Genomic DNA, 25,344 nt, shown 5'->3' with positions numbered 1-25,344 from the left:
TCCCTACACATATATTACCGAGTTCCAGACAGATTTTTAAGTCTCATTTCACATTCCTTCAAGGTCTGCTTTACTCAAGCCCCTTTTTTTTTTTTTTTTTTTTTTTTGCTACTTGTCTTTGTACGGCCTCTCATCAGTAATTCAAACCTGAGGATATTGTGATTGCATTGTTGGAACTTTTCAACTCCAAGCTTATCTATCACGCCTACATTATTTCCAGTGATTAGCTGCAGTATCACTGCTAAGCTTGTAGGCAATTACCTCATTTAAGGGAGCATCCTTGTAGTGCCTTACTGAACATGCTGTTATCTGCATTTTCATACTGCCAGCTTTTTCATTTCTCCCCATTCTGTACCTGAACAAATGAAGTCACTTGGTTCTGTACCAACTTCTTTTAGGCTGATTGTATTTAAAGATACTCCATCTTTTGATCTTACTCCTAATTCAAAAACCTTCTTAGTCCATGATACCATTCAAACCTTTGAGACAGACTGTCACACTGCACCTCGGTTTTCTGCAGTGTGTTTTGAGCTTGTTCTTTGCACTGAACTTTCAGTGATGTTAACTAGAGCTTTGAAGATGCAGAACAACCACAGACTATGCAGAATGCAGGACATCTGCTGCAGCAGACAGGGAAGTGATCAACTCCCAACATAATTCCACAGCAACAGTCACTGTCCTGATAAGCCCCTTAAGCAGCCAACTGCAACCACTTCTGCATTCAAGACAGTGACCAAGAAAGCCTCAGTCACCAGTCAGTGCTAAGTACTCTCCCCACACACTCCTAAGAGTAAGGACTCACTGACTTGCCCCCAGCCCCATACTGGACCTGCAGACTAGAGCTTAACATGGTCTGTCACCCTGGAGAGCGTTCAGAGACAGCTCACATCCACAGACAGGAGCTGCTTCCAGAAGAAGACAGACACATACTGCCCCTGATTTCTGATGGATGTTTTACAGGTAGAGTGTACCCTTTACAGAAACACTGTCAACTCAATACAGTTGGTTGTATTTCAGGCAAGTAAAACAAGAGACAAATTGAAATTTTGTTTTTTCTGTGTTACCAAGCCTCCTCCCTTGGCTTGCCTTTCATTTGGAAATGCTCTGGGCTCTAATAACTGACTGACAGTATCAAACTACAGCTGAACTTGCAGACACATAATTAAACCAACACACAATACAACTCACATGCTGCTGAGGAGGAAGCCCTGACTTTTGGGCTGAGCACAAGACTTAAAGCCAGAAACTCACAACTGATCTCAGTTTGACTTTTGTCTGTTACTATCTTTGTCTCATATTTCACAAGGTAATTGTAAGATTTACTCTGCTAAGGTCAGTATGAGCTTTAAAGACAAAGTACTAAGTGCCAAGTATTATTATTTATTCAGTAGTCTTGTTTCCTACGTTAGCTGCATGTGAGCAAAGCATGCCTTGCTTTTCAGTCAATTTTGCTAGTTTGGTTTCTTTGGTCTCTCATTTTCCATGGAACAGTCACTTGGGAGAAGTTTTGGTTCATGGAGGAAGGAGGAAGTCAGCCCTTGCACTCAGATGACTGCTAGCATGTTTACAGCCACACCACATAACCTTGCTCAGAACAAATCTTTGCAAGAAAGTGCTCAGAACAACAACAGCTATTGGCATCTTAGAGTTTGCCTTCCCTTACATTAACCCGTATAAAAACTTTATTTAGAGCTGAGGTAAAAGCTTTGTGTAGACCAGCATTATTTTGCGATGTTCCAAACCCTCTTTCTCTCCTGTGAGCTGCAACACAAAGCTTTTCCTCGCTGTTTGGCTATGTTACTTCTGTTCACTTTGGGATCAACAGCATCAAAGGATCTAAAACCATTTCTTCTCACTTACTTAATGTGTTTTAATTTTCCCCTGCTCATCAGAGACCTTATTGCTTCCACAGTCTTCTGCTACTTCTTGCAGGATTTTTTGTGCTAGAGACTTTAGAAGTTGGTTTGTTTTAGCACTAACTCATTCCCTTTAAATTCAATGTTTACATTTGTCAGTATCTCGACATACAATTTATTTCACTAATTGTTTAATGACCTACGAAAAAATTTTTCGAAACCCATACATTAGGAGAGCTGCAGAAGAACATACATCACTTTTTCCTGTTCTTTACACAGGTCCTTGTTTAGATATATATAAAGACAACAAGTATCTTTCACATGTCACTGCTGTGCTCCCTTAGCTTCCCAAAATGTGGCATAAAGGAGCAGTTTTCACAGTCAAAATGACATAGATCAAGTTTTCACTTTTAAAGTACTTTTACTTAATCACTTCCTCCACCTCTTTCCTAGTCTGCATATCTTAATGATTATGAATTGTTACACAGTAAAGACTTTGTAATAAGGTAATACGGTTTTCCACAATAAAAATCTTCTATCTGAGCGAAATATGCAATTAAGTCATCAACAGCTTTACTGAAGTATTCCTTTCCCACGGCAAGTTCATCTTTCCCTTCCTGGTCTGCCTTCCTTGGCTGTTTCTGATGTCTTTGTCAAGAAACAGAAGTTAAAAAATGGCCACCTTTCACCCTATGGACAAGAACTCTTTAAAGACACCATGATGAAGAAATCCACAATAGTTACAACTAGCATGGGGGAGTCAGGCACCCATCTCTGTTCCTTAGGACTGTTTATTCCAAGAGACTACTTAGGCACAGACTTGAGTGTCTCCTGTAGAAATGGATGTGACTCACACAAGGATATACCAGATACTGAACACCACTAATCACTGTACTCTCTGTCCCAAAGCAGAGTCAAAAATGCAGTCAGTTTTCTTGAGAAGCTCATGCACTCAAACCTGCATGAGGACTTGGAAGAAGCACAAGAAATGGCAGTGGATGCTCTAAACCAATGACCCAAAATCCCCTGATTCAGTGCTAGGCATTTGTCCTGGTCAGCTTTCCAAAAACTGCTCCTTTGGCAGTGGCACAGAGCCACTGCTGTGCAATGCTCCCTGCCAGTATGTCCTCCTCAGCACTGCAGAGGTTATTCTTGCCAGGTGAGTCACTGTCCTTAGAGGGATGTCAGCCTCTTTCACTCAGAAATAGCTTCTTAAACATTCCATAAGAATTTATGGCATGTCAGTCAGTTGGTAAAGGCATGGTTAAAAGAATTTAAGGTAACTGTGTGCCTCCTCCCAGTCTGATGTTGTCGTCCTTATGGACTTCACTAGAGAAGGAAGAAAAAGTAGCCATGGAGAATTATTTCAGAGACAACAGCAGTCAGGAGCCACCAACTCAAACAGAGGCAAATTATATATACAATATACTGGCTGCAACACCTCTGGTGGCTTTGTGCTCCAGGACCTTGGTGAATGTGTGCATGCTCAGCAAGGCAATGCAAACATCTGTAACCCCAGGATTCTGTGCTCCCCACATGGCTGACATCATGGATAGTGAAGTGAGAGCAGTTTAAGGACTGCACACCACATCCTCAGTTGCACTGATAAAACTGCATGCAAAGCAAGGCTGGAAACCAGATTATTGAGGTTGTGACCATTAAAAAAAAACCCCTAAAACACTGCCAACCAATCAAAAACCACACAGCAAACTAGTTAACCCTTTTTTTGGAGTAATTTTCAACTGTAACTCTTTGAAACCTCAGCTTACAATGAAGTATGGGAAGCACTTCTAACAGCACAGCTGAAGGAGCTGTATGTTGCTGTAAAGGACAGGAGCAACTGGTCAGAGGCAGCAAAAACTTCTAAAGCCAGTGTTGCATTGAATCCACTATACTATGGATTGACTTTCTCCACCAAATGATACAAATATACAAACAAAACAAAAATTCAGCTGGAATTGGAGGCTCTCAGCAGTTCTGACGAGTTGGAGTCTGAAAACCTGGCCCTCACTGCATGTATGTAGAGCACAAATAAATTCTTATTTTTATGCCTAACCACAAAGAAAAAGCAAAAGACTGAAATAAGGAAATTACTGGATATATTCAGATGGATAAGTATCTTGTAAAATGAATAACTAGGCAAGGAAAATCATTAACAATAGAGCCATCTGCTGTATTTCAAAAAAACTACACCAGCAAAATTCTGAAAATGGTAAAATGCTTTTTACAAGCTGAATTTTTCACTACTCAGTGGTACAAAAAGTGATCATAATGATTAATGCATATGTTTAAATAACAGGAAATGTGTATTTCTTACACCTCTTCTAATTAAAAGCAATATTTAGTGGCATAATACTGATTCTCTGTGTCTAATGATACTAATTGACATTGTAGGTGGGCTTGTTACAAACCTGGAATGCTCTCCGTTCCACTTGAATCAGATAAGCACAGAATTGTGTACAGAGACAGTGAGGTCAGCAGCAAGCTGAATATTTATTTAAATACTTTAAATATAAAGACACTTGATGATGTTTTTCTTGCTTTAACGTAAGAATTTCAAGTCTGAAGAAAAAAAAAGTCGGGAAAAAAAAAATCAACCCAAAAAGTGAGGGGAAGTTTAGAAAACAGACTAACCCAAGTGGTTCTTAGTATATCTTTACACTTCTAGAAATAAACCTGAGGAACCCTCTTTCAAGCACAGTGGGAAAAGCAAGTGCCTGGAAGCCAATTCCAAGTTTTGCATCTCCAACATAGCCCTAAAACACGGAACTAAAATCCTGGTTAAACTAGGAAAAATTGTACCAGCACAGCCCCAAAGCTGCAGAGAGAGAATATACTGCTGAAAATCTGGGCTCAAACGGGTGCTGAGCTGTGCAAAAAAGTCACACCTACAAAGCACACAGAGCCCCCGGAAACTCTGTCCTGTTCACTGGAAGGTTGGTTCCCTGAGCTGCATTCTCTGAGGTGGTTAGAAGAAGTGATCACAAACCAAAAATGAGAGCTGTTGGCATGAATCTTCACAGGGAAGTGTCCCTTGCATTTAAAACAAGCTTGTGAGCCATCTACCTACAACATTTCTGTAGGGCACCACAATTGCTTCCATAAGTGCGTCTGCCCCAAACGTCTCTGTAAAATATTCTGATCAAATCAGATGTTTGACAACAAATTTTACTTGTTCCTACAACCCTTGCCATTCAGCAGTTTGTCACTTAACATTTCATGCAGCTTTTGTAGGTTATGCAAAACGACTGACACTTCATTACTCCACCTGCAACTTCAGTAATTGCTACGCAAGTTTTTTCTACTATCGACAAAACCAAACTTCCACAACTAGGAACTTTTAAGCCTCATAAATAATAGAGCAAAGGCATTCTTAGCTTAAAAGGAAAACCAGGTGCATTTACCTGCCATCATAGCTATCATACTGGCTTTGTAGACATTAGCAAGGGACCCCAGTTCACCCGTAGCCAAGATGGTTTTCATGTGAGCTTCTCCACAGGCCGCACGGCACAGACGGATCTCCTCGTAGAGACCTGGGGATAAAAGCATGTGGAAATGATCAAAGTTGCCTGAGAGATATTTTCAAGTATGGCTGTAATTTCCACTTCTGAATTAATTTCCAATCTTATAATTAGTCATAGCACTCAAGAACTTAAGTTTTGTAAGTTCAATAAATTACATGACTGGAGGTAATTAGCAATGCCGTGCAGTTTCAGACTTTACCTAATAGCTATTAATGTCTGTTCTCTCAAAACTACAAATGTGAGCAGTGAAGCAAATACCCATGAATACATCAGGAGTAAAAAATGCTATGATAGTAAAGATTGGTCTTAAACCAGCTTTTCCAGCAGTAAATATGGTAGTACATTGAATCAGTACTCATAGATAGTTATGTTTTCCTGTGCACCTGGTCAGCAAAAACCTCCCATCCTTCCTGGTAAAATTCAGCAGCGCTCCCACAAAAGTTTAAACACAGGGAGGCTAAAAGAGCTAGAAATTAATGAAGCACTGCTGTCAGAAGTTGGCTGCTTGGGGATGTTTAAGACTGCTCCAGTGTGAGGAGAAAAGCAGCTCTTACAGTGCACAGTCACCATTTCTGGATTCTGAATTCAAAAAACAAAGTTGCAGAAGAAACAAACAGGATGCTCTGCAAGAGGGTCATTTTCACAAACACATAATCAAAAAGTTCTTTGACAGAGAAGAGGGCTAGAATACAGCTTTAAATAGGTCCTGCTAAACAGTCCAGACTATAAAGACTCGTTTCTTTCAGCAATATGAGACTTCTTTTCCTCTCTGCCCTTAAGTGAGACCTGGAAGCGTCGAGCAGGGTTTGCCAGCTGTGGTAGGGCCTGTGTCTGACTGATGCCATCAGCACACCAGGGTGTCCAGGGCTGGAATTGCTGGTGTGGCCTTCTGAGACATGCTGCACACATTAGCAGACAACTGGCTAATGCACTTAGCAAGTCCCTTTATAGGCACCAGGCTTCACCTTGTTTCTTGCTGTGTACCAAAGGTGTGAATTAATCAGTACTAGCATGCAGTCTAACATGTTTTATTGATCAATTGATGATGCTCCAGAAACCTACATCAAGTCAAGGCTCAAAAAGGAAACACAAAGGACCTGTGCTATCTTTTTGTGCATTTAATAACCCTGCCCATGTTAGATCCAAACGGAATCTCTTTTTGTGGAGCGACTCTTTCCTGAAGCTTTTGAAAACCCAGAGAAAGCAGCTTTCTTGTTTTTCTAGTTTCAGTAACAAGAGGAGAAAGTTTTCCCTACCTTTGAGATACACCACCAAATGTGTCAAAATAAAATCAACAAAATGTACATTTAGGTTGGATTCCATGAAAAGAAATTACATCCTCACAGCTGTTGTTCCCTGGCACTGCAGCTTCAGCACCCCGCCTGTAGTTGGAAGGTACTTTCACATGCAATTAGCATCAAGCTGGTTTGAACAGGCTTACTACCTGCCAGCACACATCATCCCACGGACAGGAACAACTCAGGATCCTCAATCATCCGTGTCTATCAGGTTAGCTGAGGTGGAGGAGAAGTGGGCACACTTTAATGGGGCAGGTGTGTAGGTAAGAAATGCTGTTCTTTATTCAGAGACCAATTACTGCAGACAATAGCTGACATTCATAGGGCCTTTTCAACCCCACAGTAAAAGTACAGATAGAAATGCAACTACATCTGGGACAGCAAATTAAGCAAAGCATCTCATTCCCCATGCAAGCTGGAACTGCTTTGATACAGAACAAGTGTAAAAACTCCTACTCCTTTCAAAAATAAAAAGAGAAGTTTCAGTCCTCAGTCAGATTTAAATCAAGGCACAAATAATGGGATTATCCTGAAACTCTTGGGCAAATGTCTGTAGTATGGGTGGAGTTAATCTCAGTTGAAAATGTACTCGGTGTTTCAAGGAGTCCTGGGCTTCCTGTGGGACAGTCTGTGCTGCCAGAAAGTCCAACACTTAACGACTCAGTTCCCTCAAGCTGAATAGCAATAGGATCAAAGCTGGATGCTACAAATCCAGGACTATCTGTCAGCTGGGCAGAACACCAGCAACTGCCACAGCAGACACAGCTTCTCTGGTTAGCAGCACTGGCACAAAGATTTTGGTCAAAAAACTCTATCACAGGAAACCCTGCAGGCGTATTTTCAACTGGGAGCTAAGAACACCATGAAGAGGTTGCAAGAGATTTTCTTTTTGACTCATAAAACAAAGAAAAAAAAAAGCAAAAGCTCTCAAAGCAAATGGCCAGTACTCTGCAGCATCTCGAACAAAGCACCAATATTATCCCTTCTAAAAGCAGTCTAAATCTTAAGCCAGAGGAAAAAAACCAAAAAGAAAAAAAAACCCAAACCACTAAACTCACAAAAAAAACCCCAAAGCAAGCCAACCTACACAGAATATACTTGGTATACTTGGTGCTCACTAATATAATGTGCAATAGCTCTACTGATTTAGCTGTTAAAATGGATGTGACATAAGAACTCCTCTACTTTGCACCACTTGAGATACCTGACAGCTTTAATGAACTTTAGATCTGCTTTTACTGCATGTATTTACAGAAGTCAGAAGAATTCAGATTTTTTAGGGGAAAAAAAATGCTTTGATAGCTGTGGTTTTAATTTCACTGTTATAAAACACAAGAGTTGGAAGTTTTTTTTATAGCTTTCCTAACACTGTAAATATTTAGTACATTATATTGAATTTTAGCAGCTATTAAATACATCAAAGAAAAGGCTCCTTCTCATATCCATTTCCCAAGCAAACATCCCTGAAAATTTCTGCTGGCCATAATCTGGACTAGATTGTCTAGATGGTCTGTTACTTTGGTGTAATACATTAGTCCTAAAAATCACAAAATAAAGCGGATAATCTGTATCTCCTACAAAGGAAATGAAAATATTAAAGGAGGAAAAAACCACACTGCTTAGTTTTTTATGAAATAGCTCTTCTTCATAAATGTGGTGATAAAATCACTTTTTTTAAAAAAACCTCAATTCTTTGGTGTTTTTATCTAGTCAGTCACAGTGACTGATGTTAGGGGTAGGAGTTGAGATGAGAAGATGTTTGGGTTTCTGTTAGCCCGAAAGATCAAGGTAATTGTGATGGGAAACTGGAGAATGAGCTGGAGCCCCTTCTGTCTGGCATGTTAATGGCAGGTTTGTTAACAAAATGACAAGCACAAGGCTATCAGCACAACACTGCTCCCCCAGTTCTGCTCTCAGCCACATATGTGCAACTCCAGGCTCCAGTGACTCACACGGAGCTGGAAACAGAGCCTGGCTTCAGGAGCCTGAGGTGCTGCTGACAACACGAGACAGAAATTGTGCAGCCAGGCTTTGAGATCCCAAGGCAGTCTGCACATCCAGAAATGGTAAATCCAACTACAGCGTCCCTGAACAACACGTGGAGTCTTCTCCAAGCCTCTGGAGCGGGGGGTGTGTTTTGCTCACGCTGTTTATGAAGTATGTAGCACAAAATAGGGTCCCAATCCCTGATCAAAGCCTCTAAACTCACATCTGAAAGATCAGCAGAAGTGAAAAGCAGTTTTCATAGTGAGGTTATACCTAATGTGTATCATGGATGCAGCCATGCTCAAATTTCTTAAAATATAACGTTTTCCCTTTTCTTACAAGGAAAATTCAATTGCCATGGAGCAAATGATGGAATAAGAATGCTCCTGAAGCCACTGACAGTGCAGCACGCCCAGGTGTTTGCTAAAAGCTGTGAAATTAGCACCAACATTACTGTACCCCACACAACTTCAGGAGGTACAGCAAATACTGACAACAGGGGGGAAAAAAGAATCATAAATAGATCCAGTTTCTTTCAACAATTTGTTGCTTAACTTGATCACTCCTCACATAAAGACTCCACATTCTGTGTCTAAAGGAAGTATCCAAATTGATAATTTTAAGCTTAACCCATACTTTGTCAAGTAATACAAGACAATAGCTGAGTTAAACGACTTTGAAGTAGTATTGCTTTAAAAGCTAAAAGGTTATAAAAGGTATGTAAATTCATAAACTTACGTCTCATTTAATGTTATTTTCTGATGTAATTTAGCTGTCCAATAAAGCTGCTTTCATATTCAGTATTATTTAAAAGGTCTTAACAATTACTTCACTAAGATTTGGAAAATACATTCTGAGTGTCATAGAGAGCTCCAGCAATATTCAAGAACTGCTTTAAAATAACTTGACATAATTGCACATACACTAAAATATTTAATAACCAAACAAGCCTTTGAAGCAAATCACAAAGCAACACTATTCTATTGTGGTGACCCCAATTATTGCACAGGCTGCAAGAGAAGCTAAAAATGAACAGTAAGATAAAGCACTCTACCACATAGAGGGGTTTTTTTTCAGTAACTTCTTAAGTTGTGAAGACTGTCAGCATAAGAGTATATTATTATTACTACTATTATTATTACTACTACTGTTACCATAAGTTATAACAGAACTGCAAGGCAGCTTTAGCTGATGAAGCACCTTGAACACAGGCACAGGTACTGCACTAGACTTCTTAATTTTATGTAATATAGGGATTTCGCCTAAAAAAAACTTCTCCATCCCTTCTTCTAGATTCCTTAAAAGTACTTTATAGATTATTCTGTATTATCCCTAATCACACAGGTAACATATCTATAGCTAAACAGGAAGACAGAACACTAGATTTTCACCAAAGTCTTCAGATCACCTAATGAAATAGTTTTTCGTTTTTAATAGAAAAGTTAAATATTGCAATTTTTCACCCTGTGGCATCGCGATCTCTGTGGCAAGTAAATTCTGTTCCTGAAGGAGCTTTTTTTGAAGATCATGTCAACATGTGTCACAAACAGATTCACATTAATGAATAAACAGAGAAATCATTTGGAAATAATTTGAATTCTGCCATCAGTGAAAAAAAAAAAAATCTAAGCCATGCCAAAATAAGGACGGCTTTCAACCTTGTCATGACACCAGCTCTGGATAAAAGAATATGCACACCAAATTAAAAGCCATCCCTAATTTACTTATTTAGTAAACTGACACCTTTATATCACATCCATCACTGCTATGTCTGTGTAGTCCTCCCTTGTAATTTGTGACCACAAAAAGTCATTCATCTCCCATGCAGAGAAAGCTAACAATGTATGTCCAGTTCATTTCAGTCACCATACTAACTCTCTCTCTGGATCCAAGCCCTGTATTTCTCCTCTGAGTTCTCCTTCAGATAATCCTTCAAGCAATATAACTAAGACCAAAAGTATGGAGATTGCAAATGCTACAAAAGAGGTCAAGATATTACAGCAAGGAAACCAGTCCTGAAGACACAGATGCAGAAATATGTGGGTTTTCTGGTTCAATTCTAACTGTTAATTGAAAGAAGACCAAAATCAGAAAACATGATCTATTACCATGATGACTCTTATTTCCTCAAATAAAGCCAGGTACCAGGGGTCCATTAAAAAGTCTTCCAAGCAAATAGGATATTATGGCACTGCATTACACAGCTAAATGGAAAATTCATTCCAAGACAATGATGTCTCTACCTTCACATGGAGATTAGTTATAGGAGCACTGTCAGCACTTAAGGCAAACCATTCACAGTACATTAAGGAGGCAATTAGAGCAAAAACCATCTTCAGCATTATTGTTCTTACTAATTAGTAGTAGTCTACAGACACCAGAACATCAATAATGATACGAATAGTCAATTTGTACCCTCAATTTTCAGGAAAAAGAAAACAGCTAAAACACCTATTTTCATCAAGAATTGAAACATGTATATTTAACAAGGTATCATCTACATTAGCAGCCCCTTGGGCTTTCTAACAAAACTGTTCAAATAATTAGGCTTTTACTTGCTGGGGGTTTTTTTAATGCTGTACACAAAATCCTCTAAAGGCACGAAGGGAATAGACCTTAATTTTCAAACCACAAAGTCATTCTGCCTGCCCAGCCTGAGACAACTTCCAACAGCATTCCTCTCAGAAAACACAACCCTTTGTCATAAATTAATTAAGCAGTTTTTATTTAGCTCAGAGCCCCAGATTATCAGTTACTCTGAGGGGAGGAACCAAATTCTTCAAGGACTGATGGAGAGATTTGGGGAAGAGACAAAGACAGGCCCTGCACATGCACATAGAAAGGTTTAGGGTCCTTGCCAAAGGAACTTTCTACTTACCTTCCCACTGGCCAGTCAGCACCAGACTCCTGCTAATGACAATGTCAATCTCTCGGGCACCATATTCCACTGCCAGCTTTATTTCAGTCAGTTTGGTCTCTAGAGGAGTTTGTCCAGATGGAAACCCAGCAGCCACTAGAATGAAATGGGTACAGGTAGAAGGAAGAAATGTTTTACGAATGTGTTGAAGTTTTATAAATTGACTATTGTAGACACAAAAATGCTGCTAGCAAGGATTTTCTTGCTATTTTTTAAGTCCATGAGAGACTTTTCGCTCTCACAGAAGAGGTAGCAGAGTTATGTAAACAACCAAACACCTGCAACCTTGAAAAGTCTTGTTTATGGTACAGTAGAAAAATGCTTTGACAATGGATGTTTTAGGATTTTAGCCAATCACCCCAAGGGGTGGCTGATCCTTTGTCCAATTAGACTATGAAGAAAAAAGTCTATAAAAGAGTTTGTAAAATAATTAAATAAATCAATCTTGCTGCACAATTCCTGCCTGCTGGATCTTCTCTCCTCCTCCTCCCTATGGCTGCAGGACACAGTGATATACCCTAGGGCCCCAGCCTGCGGTAATGGACCATAAAATTAAAAATACCTCTAATACACCAAAAAGTTTGAATGTTACTCTTTTTTTTAATCCCTGCCATGATTCAAACAATCTAAAGGCACCTCATCCTACCTCCTCTTCATCCACAAGCAGCATTAGCTCTACCCTCAAAATCCAACATCCAGCAAGGTAAGTGCACCTTGCAAAAAGATCTTTCACATGCCTTAGTATTTTCCAGAACAGCCTCCATAAAAGCACAGTATCTATTGCTTCCAGAAGAATTGAGCAAACAAGGAGTGAATTCAGACATGAAGCAATACATACATTTTAAACTTCTCTCCAATTCTTTTAAGTAGCATCTCGAGTTAAATCATAATAATATTGTTTAACGGTTAAATCACAGTATAGCAAAAATTGCTTTCAATGAGTTCTGTTTAAGATTATGTTTATTATGTTTGAGTACAAAACCCAGAGGTAACTTTGGAAATGGGAAAAATAATGGCTTTGTCAGAGATTGTCTTTCTCTCTGACATAGAAATGCATTTAGTATGTATTTTTACCCTACACAACGAAACGAACAAAAAAACTCACATTAGCATTAAACACCTGATCTAACTTCAAAGTCTGCCCCTGCTTTGAGCAGGAGGTTGGACCAGATGACATCCAGGGCTCCCTTCCCAGCTGAGTAATTCTTTGATTCTACTTCTTGCTTATTGTAGATTCAGGACTTGTCTGTCGTGTGTGGTGACGGGAGAAGAGCTGGCACCGCTGGATTTGGAAGTGGAAGTCCTGAACCTGTGGGATGCTCCACAGGCAACAACCCCGGGCTCTGCACACAGCTTCCCTGAAGTCAGCCTGTGGGATGTGCTGGTTTTGGCTGGGACAGAGTTGTCCTCACAGGAGCTGGTGCGGGGCTGTGTTTTGGATTTGTGCAGGAAACAGTGTTGGTTCCACAGGGATGTTTTGGTAACTGCAGAGTAGTGCCAGCACAGAGTCAAGGCCTTTTCTTGGCAAATGGGCTGGGAGTGCACAAAAAAGCAGCTCTTATCAGAAATTTTCTCACTTTTACTCTTCCAATTCTCTTTTGCCCCCCATCCTGGAAGTGGGTGTATGAGCCAGTGGCCATGTGGTACATAGTTGCTGGCCTGCGCTAAACCTTGACACAGGATTACACTTAAAAGCCAAACATGATAGGGAAAATAAACCTTTGTTAGAACTCCTACCATCATCATCATGTGCTTAGTGTATACTGATACATGTCCAGCACTCTATCTCAATTTCTTCTGTCCAGGGGAGAAAAACACGGATATGTTTTTAAGCTCTTTGAAGAGCTTCCATAGAAAGACAACTAAAGATTGTACCAGAAGAAAATCCTCCTTCCATTCCCTTCCTTCCACGTGTTACCTTTGCACCTTACTCCCTTTTCACCTTATTCCCCAACACAAAAGCAACTCCAGACTTCTGGATTTTTCTACGTATTTTATAACATCAAATTATTTAACGGGATGTTTTCAAATAAAGCTTACCTGAAGCTACTGGTATGTTACAGCCAGCAGCCTTTAGGGTGTTCACAGCATCGGAGACTCTTGCAGGATACACACAAACTGCTGCAACAGTGATACCTGCAAAAGACACAGTTCCCTTTTTCAGAGACTTCAACCTTCTCCAGTGCAATCCATACCATGAGCACTGTCCTCACCTCCCACGCCTGTGTTCTCACAAGGACCTTAAGCACCACACCAGGGATGTCTGTTACACTGCTCAAATGGTTCAGGTAATTCTCATACTGTTTCCTCCCTCATGTTCCTTCACCTGACCCTGGGAGCAAGCCTGCATTAGCAGGAGTTAAAACTCCAAGATTTTTATCGACAGACTCACAGTTTAGTGCCAACACACACAGCTAAGACATGCTTGATCAGCGAATTGCTGCAAGAGAAACTGCACTGCCAAGCTCTGTTCTTACTTGTGGAGCCAGACTGAGCCCAGCAGCAACTGAGCAGTCTTTATGTTAATGGAGCCCTACTGCATTTCTAGCTAAAACACTCTTCTCTCAAACTCTCAGATAATTGACCTCGTATTTTATACTTCAACTGTCTGAAGAGTTCATAAATCCAAGTTTTAAAAAAAGGCTGATCTTTGATACTTCACGTATATGGCTTCAATCAGAGGCCTGATTCCCCTTCGGTCCACATGACTTCAATCAGTGGACCAATGCCCTCTCCAAAAAGCGAGAAAATAGTGAGGAAATGCAGACATTTTCTCTACAAAATACACACGCCAAAACCTACCATACCTTTATCGTGCATGTCCAAGGCTTTGAGCAGATCCTCTCTGATAGGGCGCTTTGCTTTAAAGCACAGCCTTTGAACATTTGAAGGAGTATCATCGCCTGAGAGAGTGGTGAGGTCTATGCAGGTGACAGCTTTCAGCAGCCAAGCCGCCTGCAAAGGGAACAAAGCAAGGAATGGAGCAGTTCTGTTTGCACATCCAAAGCCAAACTGCCTTAGAAGATGCAGGAATCAGAAGCCTGGCTCTCACTCTGACAATGAGGACATGGACAGGATGTAACACAGAGGATAAGCAAACAATGGCTTAGGATAGACAGGGTTGGCGGGTATTTGTTCATGTCTTCAGCAGTATCTAATGATACAGAAAGGATCCACTTTCTTTTGTGTGAACCAGGAACAAAAAACATCTGTAATTCTGGTGCAAAAAAAAACCCCCAAAGGCAAGAGGTAAGCGACAAGGTTAAAGCGCTCTTGAGATGGAAATGCTACAGAATTTTAAAAGACTTATTAATCAAAGAATGGAGCAGAAGTGTAACTAAAAATTTTATGAGCTTTTTTTGCTGAACAAAAATTGAGCCTAAGACATTATTTTGAAATATCTGTTGAAGGTCTTCCAGAAAATGCTCATTTACAGTGATGGCTTCACTCAAAGCTGACTTCTCTTACAGGGCACTTGTACAGGGCGAGAGTTTGCAATGGTAAAGTCCAGCTGAGTCCATAAAGCCCCTCTCTGACAGGGTTTGTCAGCACAGGCAGCAGAGCTTGTTTCCACATGGAGGTATTAACTCTGCACATCTTCCACAGCCAGCCAGCTTACACAGCTTTCACACTTCGCTGATGGGAGTCTCCTTCTGGAACCTGCAGTAAATGTTACATGGAAACCTGTTTGGGGGCGACTGAATGGGGTAATGAACTATCACTGGCCTCTGTTAGTCTAAGCCTGACTGATTGTTTCTGGTTTCTCCTTTCATCCTATAATACTTTGAAAAGGTTTTTCCCTTGAAATGGATTTTGTTACTTTTATTCGGATTTTTTTTATCCTCTGTTCGAGGGAGTTTTTGTCTCCTCTCTTATGACATGAATCATAAAGTCATCAAGACAGATGTAGTCAGAGGGTTTCAAGAACTGGTATAAACGTCAGGTTTTTAGAGAAGGTTTTTCTAATGTGTATTTTGGGAAACAGGCTGCAGAACTTGAATCTGTGATGCTCCTTACATTCAAACACGTACAGGTTCAACATCATCTCTGTTAAGCAAACAGCACATGACTGCCCTGCAGTGACAGTGCTCAAACACAGGAGAGATGCTTCTGACACTTTTCAAAGTAAAACCTCACTCGAGTACTGGTGTTTCTACACAGAAGAGGGGAGAAGTGTTAGGAATAAACATCTGTCCTCCAGCTGCGTTGTGGGAGTGACACCAAATCCCTCTCTTTCCAATGATTCTCTGTAATCAAAGCCTGTGGCTCTCTCTGTCTCTGTTATTTATATGGTAACCTCAGTCAAAACAGAAGAGTTACTTTTTACATTACTGCACCTGCAGTATCTGAGGATAGCCAAGGTTATGGAACACCATCTGGACCTTCTCACTGATGCTATTTCCCAGCTCAGAGCCACTGGACTGATAAACTTGGTATCAAGTAACTTTTTATGCGTAAGGAACTCTAAAAGAACGCTGAGCTGGTGTCTAAATTTCCTCTGTTTATCTCCATTTTTTAAATTTAATCATAACACACAAAGCACAAATTCTCAGGAAGGGAAAACAGGCAGGAAACTTTTTTCTATCACCTTCCAGTAGGATCTTCCACCTACATCAAATTATCCTCAAACTGTAATCCCAAGATCGGTGCTCATTATGAACGCAACTTCAGCCACTCCAGATGTCAACTATTTTGAACAACGTTTTTAAGGATTACGTGTAATTAAACGATTCTTGCTTTGTTCTGTTACACTCTGTTACTCTTAAGATTGATCCTTCATCATCTCCTTCCTCCTGCTTCCAGGTTTTCAGCTACTGCTGCACACAAACAACTTGTTCAGTGTGCAGAGGGGAGGCATCCCAAGCACTGCTTGCAGAACAGCTGCTTGGTGAAGGAAGAAACAGTTTGTCTTTTTATAGTGAGATGGACAATAACCAACCATTTACCTTATCTCAGCAGCTGAAAAGTCAGTCCTCCTAACATGAGTGGGATCCTTCTCCCCACCAAATGCCATAGCCAGTCAGGATTTTTGAATTTTAGGTAAAAACTAGTTAAGCAATGAAATTGCACACGTTGAGAATGTTTAAGCAAAGAAAAATCATCCAGGTAGGTCAAACTTGACAGGGACCATGATCATATCTTACAGCTTTAAAATTAAAAAATAAGAAGGCAGCATGCAGAGAAGTCTGTCTGGGAAACAGAATAAATGTGGAGGGATAATAATATACAATTTAATCCACTCATGAATAAAGATGACTTAAATCCATTTGCGGTTTTGCCAGTCATGAGTTATAAGGTTTTTAACTTGTTTGGATAAATGCGTCACCTTATTCCATCCCATCATCATCAAATACAAATTACTAAAATAAGACATGGACAAGCACATCTTTTAAGTTTACATGTATCTTGAAAAAAATTCAATATTACAGCCTGCAGAGGGAGAGTGACTGCTTTAAAAATGCAGGACCAGAATGCATAAGAAGAGCACTTACTTGCCAATTACCTTTCACAGTTTTCCATTTTTTAATTTGTTCTGCATGCCTCACCACTGCAGGTCGATTCACATGCACTTTTGAGATCCAGCCAAGTTCTGGGGGGAGAAACAAAGAAAAAAGTCTGTCTCAAGTATTTCTGTGTTTTAATATACAGTGTGGTACTTCAGAAGAACGTTGTAGAAAGTTTGGAACCTCTGAAGAGCACGTTGTGCTTTCACGTCCTTCTAAGGTCTTGGGTACTAATCACCAGCCCAAAATAGCCTTAACTTCTGTTAGGGGATGATCTGTGAACCAGGTACTTCACACAGCATGTTTTGTGTGCCATTACAAGTGAATTAACTAAGTGCTGATGAGAGAGAGAGACACCGTGTTGCCAGCCCTGGACTGAGAAGTTTATTATACAGGTAGCATGAAAAAAACCGAAAAACCCCCAAAACAGCCTTCTGCCATTGCTTGATCACTTACTTGTAGATTCCAGAATTCCCAAAGAGTAGAAGATGCTCAACATGTACTACAATAATGAAACTGCCTAGAGCCAGAAGAACCAAATACTGGCCACTGCTTAACAAAGGCTAACTGACTGGTAAAGGAGAACTGAGGCTTCAGGCTCCTGAATCCTTACATTTCTGCTTGGTATGAAAAATCCAGAGTGTAGTTTTTAATATTAACATACACAAACTGCTCATGAGAGTACACAGGAAAAAGAAATCGGAATGTCTTTAAAATCTCTCACATCCCAAAACATAAATAATTCTTCTAAATACCAATCATACAAGCATTCCATGAAAACAGTCTGAAAATAACATCAACAATCATTAACCACCAATCATCAGCAAATCACCACCATCAATCATCAAATATCATCATCAGTTAAGGTCAGAATATGGACATGGGCATAGACAGATACTAGGAGATAATAATTCTGGGTGACTGAATTTATTAAGAGCATGTCACTCTATGAATCTTCTTTACTATGCTGTTAAATTGCATTTCCCTCAAGTATATTGATTAAAAAAAAAACCGCCTAAAACTTAAAAAAAAAAAAAAGCTGGTAGACAAAATCACTAATTTTGTACAGAAATCTTATACTTAATTTTTTTTTCTTCCTACTGGATAGCTTTAATAGCCAAAAAAAAAAAAATGTAGAGAACTAATACACTAGCCAAAGCATGTGCAAATAAAAGCTTGTTTTCCTAGACTTACAAAAAGCTGCAGAGAAACCAATTTAGGGTAAAGATGACTCGGTGGAAATGCAGGACAACATGAAACAGCTGAACAAAACCTTGTTCTGAGCATAGTAAGCTACTGTGCTACCACTGTCCTACCACCACATACAAGCTATTAGTGAGCAGTACCCACAAGGTCCAAGTGTTGGCTAAAAGCAGGAAAAACAAACCAGTGAAGGAATTTCAAAGGGATCCTAAGGAATGTATGGATTTCTTTAAGAGTTTAGCATCAGACTCACTGTATGGCAACAAGAAGGGGGAGCCCAGAAAGTTGCAGACCAGTCAAACAACAAACCCTCCTTACTTCTTTCCACTTTCAAAGCCACAGGTTTATCCATTCTGCCCCCAAAGCAGGAAGCTCAGCTGACTTGTAGAGAGCAGGTGAGAAAAGCTATTGCTACCAAAACTGTGGCTAGAACTTTCCTCCTTTTTTGCCTATCAGCAGGCACATAGGATGTATTTAACAAAGTCCACAGAGGAGGAAAACACACATAAATAAATAAATAGAGGAAGGACACACAAACCCTGCATTATGATTCTTCTACTCCGTGCCAAGTGCTGAGGTAGCACCATTTAACCATAATCCCATTTATTATAATAACTTTTGAACCCTACTGGGTGCACGGTGACCTTTCAGCCCCTCTGGAAAATGTGATAAAACCAAAGGAAGCGGTTTAGATGAGGAACCCAGCTTCTCCCTCTCTAATAAGGATCCTTTCAGTTGGTCTGCTCTAACCCATTCCTTCTACATGTTTGAAGACAACCAAGAAAACCAACTAACAATTGATTTATAAAAACAAGTCTTTGGGAGAATATGAAGACAGCATCCAGCTTGTTAGAGAGGGAAAATTCAAGTTGGATGAAAATTTAAATGAAAGGACATAAATTTCACCCATGAGTAGGTTAATTCTTTATTAGCCATTGTTTGTAGAGGATTCAATCTGATACATCCGTTTTATCTATCCCAGCTGACTCTTGAGCATCCTGACTCAGGTCTATGCAATCTTTTTAGGATGTAGAGCCCTGCACACTAGATCAGCTTAAAGGAAATAGTCAACTATAAAGTCATCTGGAGAAAGGGGAAAAAAAAGGAAAAAGAAAATTCATAATGGGACAAAAGGTGTGAAAAGAGAGAGGAAGTGGAAATGAGCTACTACTTTTGCACTGCCTGAAGTCCTCTGTGAAAGTCACCAAACATCAACTGATCAGCAATAGCTGACTGCATGTTCTTTGCAAATATGACAAAATCCATTGATTTAAGCCTTTTCACAAACATGTTTTACCCTCTGTTTTCAGTAACTCAACACTAGTCACAAAGGTAGCTGACACATGGCAATCACTAATGTCTAATACCTAATTTTTGTGCATGGGATGCAAGATCCCCTGAAAGACCACAGAATTTGGATCTCCAAGTATTTTTTTGAGTGTGGGAACTCAAACCACAGTGCACGGCACAGGCAGGGAATTTAAAAAAACAAGGAAATAATTTAATAAAAAATCAGAACTCCATCCTTTCTGTACAACCTAATGTGAGACATGATGTAGCTTATTACAGGAAATAAAATGGTGCAATAAAAGTGGCACGGCAAGGAAGGACAAAGGTTCTGGTAACATGCAGCAGCAGATGGAGACTTCCATATAACACAGACCTTTTATTCAAGCCCATTCCTACATTAATTAAAGCAATGGGTAAGTGAAAACAAATATGTCTCAGCATAATCGTCTCTAAATAGACTTTCAAAGTTTGCCATGTGAAGTCTCACCAAATCTTTAGATCTAAGTGCCTTTATTCAGAAAAATCACTCACAACTCCGGCTTTTCTCTTTTTCTTTCGTTAAAAATCAGAATAAACCTATTTTTTGAAATAGAACTGACTGCCTTTGGATTCTCCCCCTCCCTTGCTCCCCCAAGCTTTATGATTTAGTATCTGGCTAAGGAAAACTATATTTAATTAGGCTCATTAACCTTGCAGTGTGAACACGTCTTTTCTATTTTTTTTAAATAAGTCATCTGCTAGTCATCTGCACAGTCATGTGGCTTCAGGGATAAAAGTAATTAAAGCAGTTACTCTACAGCTAATTAGCCAATATTCTGTAACCACTCTTCTAGTTTACTTTTTTCTCTGAAGACATTTGAAAAATTCATATTCCATTTCTTAACAGGAAATTCATCTCCTCTCTTTGAAGAGCATGAATCCAAAAATACCGAGCATTTCCTCAGAAAACAATAAATAAAACCACTTCATTAGGATAATTACATAAATATCTATGGTTCCTAACACATTCCTCATAAAACAGACTAAGCTTTACAGAAGATTTAAAAAAACGTGTTGATGGCATCCCTTCAGATGGTGAAACAGAAAGCTCAAGAATGCCTGAGGCGGTAGTTTCACAAGCATTTTAAGGCAGCACCGTTCCCAAAAGAAGCTGCCCCCCTCAACTGGTTATTTCATTTTGTGTGCCAGAGACAGCATGTGTGCTCCTGCTCTTACCATGAGCACATCATAAAACGGGGAAGGGAAGTGATGAAAGCTGTTATTTCGGGAGAAGAGACTGAAACTGCGTCCTGAGCCTTCCGTGGAGAAATGAGGAGTTCAGCTGGACACAGGCTGACCCCAGCTGGCCATGCAGAGCTGAGCAAAGCCACCGAAGGGAGAGAAAAGGCTTTGGGATCAGCTCTTGTTACAGCTGTTTTACTACGGGGTTTATTCAGTTTTGTCAAGACAGAAGCTGTAGTTATTTTTCCATAGTGACACTTGATACGGACCAATAGATCCATATTTTCATGTGGGTCTTCTTTTATACGACAGAAGTTCAGCCTCCAAGTCAGCAGCATTCAGACACTCAAAGCAGGACAACAAAGCATGAGCCCTGAACTAGAAACCAGCTCTGCTGTCCTGTGACATCAGTGAAATTACACAGTGTTTTCCACGGATGACACAAAATGGCTCACGGGATCCTCCTCCAAAGCACTTTGGAAACCACTGATAAGCCCTTCCTCAGAATATAAGATGCAGAACATCAGGACCTGGCTTCCTGCAGGTCCAAGTCCCCTGTTGTTCCCTCTCTTCTTCCCTGGCTTGAGACATGTCCTCATCCCAAAAACCCAGCTGTCCTGATATGGTACTTACAACCACGAGTAAAACAGGACTCTGTTACTTGCATAAAGGCCAAAACAAAACAGTTACAATGAAAATTCATGTAATTGCTGATCTGTACCTGCCTTTCCCTCACCAAAAGAACTGATTTGGTCACTCTACCCAGTGCCTTACTTATTTCCAAGGCATCTACCTGTCCTTCAAATTTGATTAAAAGTACCCAGCAGATTCAAAAGGTGTTAGAACAATGAAGAACCAGAGCCACAGTAGAAGCTAATACCAGCTATTAATATATTAGAACAGAATTATGCTGTCTTGAAAAGGGATGTAACACTTCATTATCTAAATGCCACTTACCAAGAGACTAGCTCTCACATGTAGATGGCCCAGAAATACCAACTATAATTACAAATATCAATTGAAACATAATGAATGTATTTTTGGCCCTTCAACTAGAGGGTCTGAGCAACACATAGATAATGGGTTTTTTTTTTTTAGAATCCAAGAACATTGCAAAACAACTGCAATTAATTACTCATTACTCAGAATATACATGTGTGTGTATATATATATTCTGACATACATAGACACACAGAGGTAATAAAACATATAATCATAGAATAGTTTGGGTTGGAAGATCTCTGAAGATCATTTGTGCAACCTGCTGTGCAATGCAGCATCAGCTCTGAGGTCAGACCAAGCTGCTGGGAGCTTTATTCAGGTGGGTTTTGAGAGTCCCCAAGGATGGAGACTGCACAGCCTCTCTGGGTCCAACCTGTCCTAGCACCTGATTGTTCTGCACCACGTTTTCCCTTATATCCAGTGTGAACTTTTCCGCCTCAGGACCCCTAAAGCCCACTTCCCTGGGCTAAACCAGCCCAACTCTTCCAGTCTTTCCTCACAGGGCAAGTGCTCCAGCCCCATTGAGCTGTCCCTCTGCTGAAACTGTGACAATTTTATCAATCTCTCTTTCCTACTAGAAAGAGAAACTGGACCCAATCTTCCATGTACACTCCAACAAGTGCTGGGCAGAGGGGATGGTCCCTGTGTCCCCCTGCGTCTGCATCCCCACAGTTAAACCAAAACAGCGTGCTCCTAGCTTACACTTCCAAAACAGATACTCATTGACATGTTCCATCATTTCATTGTGAAGTGAGATTAAAAGTTGCATCTGATTCTTTTCTGAAGCATGACAAAACATTAAACATCTGGGCTATTATAATGCAGTGGTCTGGAGAGCAGAGCAAGAGAGGCAGACTCCTTTCCCTCCCTGCAGGCATCGTGGTGAACCCGAGCACACAAGCTCTGCAAACAGTCCTTGTGGAATGAAAAGCTTGTAAAACTCTTTTTCCAGCTTCTTTGCATGACTCTTGGATGGCAAATGTACCAGTGTAGTGAGCCTCTGACTGTGCACATCAGTGTCTTTTCATCTGTGTAACATGCACCTTCCTCTTTATTCCAGGGAAACACCTTCTTCTACTAAGGCACAGTGATGGGTACAAGGGAAGGAGATAAGGAGGGAAGGATCAAGGAATTTTTAAAAATGTGTTTATTTAAAAAAAATCACTCAGGAAAGCACTACACTCCATGATTTGTGAAGAGTTTGGCTTGTCAGTGATAAACAAATAAATCCTCTCTAATGGCAACATCAGAAATCTACTGCTTCAATAATGTCACTATGTAGCAAGCACGGAAACAGCAGACACAGAAAAGGACTCAAACAACGTATTTTTAAGTAAAAAATATTTTACCACTAGATGTCCCTGTTAGAAAACTATAATTCTACACAAAGCTGTGTGGGAAACAGGACAAATCACCCGAATTTGTGTTAAAGCTGCTGGCACAGGCTTGTAAAAGCTTCAAAAGCTCAAGTGCCTAAGTCACAGAAGCGGGGAGGACTGTTAGCAACCATAAAAGATAAAGGTAAGGGTTTACCCTGTTCTTTTTGAGTACTGCCACCAGCTAAGGTACCACTAAGATATGTTAAGTGCTGTATTAAGTACACTGCTGTATTTCAGATACGTATTTAGTGGGAGAGCAAGCGGCAGGGAGGTGCAGTTCTCTCTTTAAAGCAGCCAGCATAAGGCAGATGCTGGAAGCTGCCACTTAAACATGGGCACAACCATACCATTCCCCTTCTACACCTGTCCTGAACATCTAACCCAGCTCACTTTGACCACAACTGGTTTAAACAAATATCACTGGGAAGGGATGGCAACAAGCATCAGAACTGAGCCGACTTCACCTCCAAGCTTCTGGTGATGCCATGAAGATTTTTGCCTTTTCTTTTATACCCCTGTTATACCTTTTACAACTTCTGTATTCCTAGTGCTTTTTGCCTACATTCTTGGACTTGTCTGTCAAGCTAGGAGACTGAACATCTCAGAAGCTTCGTAGCTAGGGATCAGTGTGCCCCAGACCCCAAGGTCCTCTCCAGAATACATTCTGTAAACCAAGATAGAACCATCCAGGGGAAGGTTCCTTGGGGAGGGGGGCTCACTTGAGCCTCTCATTGGGGAATCTTTGATAGATATGCTCATTAGTAAAACCTATAATGTTATACCCAATGTTGGGGGGGAAGGAGGAGGAGAGACACAGAGACACAGGGAAAGACTCGGGGGGGCGCATCTCGATGCATATGACCTGGACGTGTGCACCTAAGGATCCTTAAAAATAAATACCAAGGTAAAATCCCTTTTCCCCTTCTAACCGTGTATGCCTCTTGATTTTAAGACCAGGAAAAGGCATCACTGGATTCCCCACACATCAACTAATTTTAAGATTGAATTTACTAAGAAAAATCATGACACACGCCTAGTTTAAAGGAACTGGAGTGCATTTGCAAACTTCTCTGCTAGCTTTTTTTCCTAACACACAGTGAAGTGTTGTCACTGTACTAGTAATGCTTGTTTCAGCTCATCATATGGCTGCAGCTGAAACTCACCTGTCCCTACAAGCAGCCCGTGAACCAGGACGTCAGAGAGCAATTAGACAATTCACTTTTGAAAGCTGCAACATGTCCACAATTTTAGTGAACGAAAACACAGCTCTCACTTGTCCATCCACAGGCTAATCACTCAAACTGCATCTTGGCTGTGTAAAAAGTGCCTGTGCTTGTTCCCATGACAGGCATGTGAAGCCACATGCGGCACAACCTCCTGACCTCTGCTCGTGCCAACTTTGACACCCACCTGCTCCACACCAGCCGTCCTTTGCTTGCCCTCTTCCATGAGGCCACCCCGTGTCTCCTCCACTTCACTGTCCACCTACTAATGATGACCAAATTGCCACACCTTAGAAGCAGACTCTAGGAGGGCTCATCGCTTTATTTCATTCCACAGCTGCAGCTGGGTTTTGCTGAGGAAGCTGTAGCACTTTCCCCTTCCCCAGCAATGAGCAGAAGAGGAGCTCTAGCCAGGGAAAGGCAGAGAAACCCTTTCTTGGCTGCTCTCTGCCTTATCTGAGGCACAGCCACTTTTCGGGCCCGGAGACCACCTGCAAACACCTGGAAAATCCCTACCACTCCTCAGAGAGCTCCTCAGAGAGCAAGCAACAAGGAGAACGATCAGAAGAGGTGGAGCCCTGAGTTTGCAAATCAAAGCCCAACTGAGTGTTTTGAATCTCTTGGCGAGGAAGAGGGGAGGAAAGATTATCCCGTGAGAACCAGAACGGCGTGAAGGAGAGAACCGGCTCTGACCAGAGCAGGGCTGCGGAGCCCTGCAGCCCCCACTGCCCTCCAAGGTCCCACGCTGCTCGGAGCCCCTCAGGCCACAGCCACGCGTGACACGGGAACTTGCGTTTACCCTGCACTACCAAAGCCTCCTGCCGGCCTCCCGCTTACACGTCACGGGAATATGTTAGAACGCCTACAAGAACCGTACGGCTGTCCCTAGTTCGGCCTTTCAGAGGAGCACGGTTCCACAGCCCCCCGGAGGAGGCTCAGCC

At 40.9% G+C, this 25,344-nt stretch overlaps 1 protein-coding gene across 1 annotated transcript in view; it reads right to left on the bottom strand.

Annotated features, from left to right (window-relative positions):
- The window catches only part of DERA (deoxyribose-phosphate aldolase), a 49,054-nt gene that overhangs the window by 22,483 nt on the left and 1,227 nt on the right, over positions 1-25,344 (bottom strand). The window contains exons 2-6 of the mRNA XM_017726276.1: positions 17,074-17,171; positions 14,389-14,536; positions 13,622-13,717; positions 11,543-11,677; positions 5,261-5,389 (exon numbers count right to left, since the gene is read on the bottom strand). Of these exons, the coding sequence (XP_017581765.1) occupies positions 5,261-5,389; positions 11,543-11,677; positions 13,622-13,717; positions 14,389-14,536; positions 17,074-17,171 (606 nt within the window). The remainder of the gene's footprint in view (positions 1-5,260; positions 5,390-11,542; positions 11,678-13,621; positions 13,718-14,388; positions 14,537-17,073; positions 17,172-25,344) is intronic.

The sequence above is a fragment of the Corvus brachyrhynchos genome, unplaced genomic scaffold, assembly GCF_000691975.1.
Source record: "Corvus brachyrhynchos isolate BGI_N302 unplaced genomic scaffold, ASM69197v1 scaffold191, whole genome shotgun sequence".
Taxonomy (NCBI): Eukaryota; Metazoa; Chordata; class Aves; order Passeriformes; family Corvidae; genus Corvus; species Corvus brachyrhynchos.
Note: the sequence above shows the minus strand (reverse complement) of the source record. Positions and strands in the feature narration are given on the sequence as shown.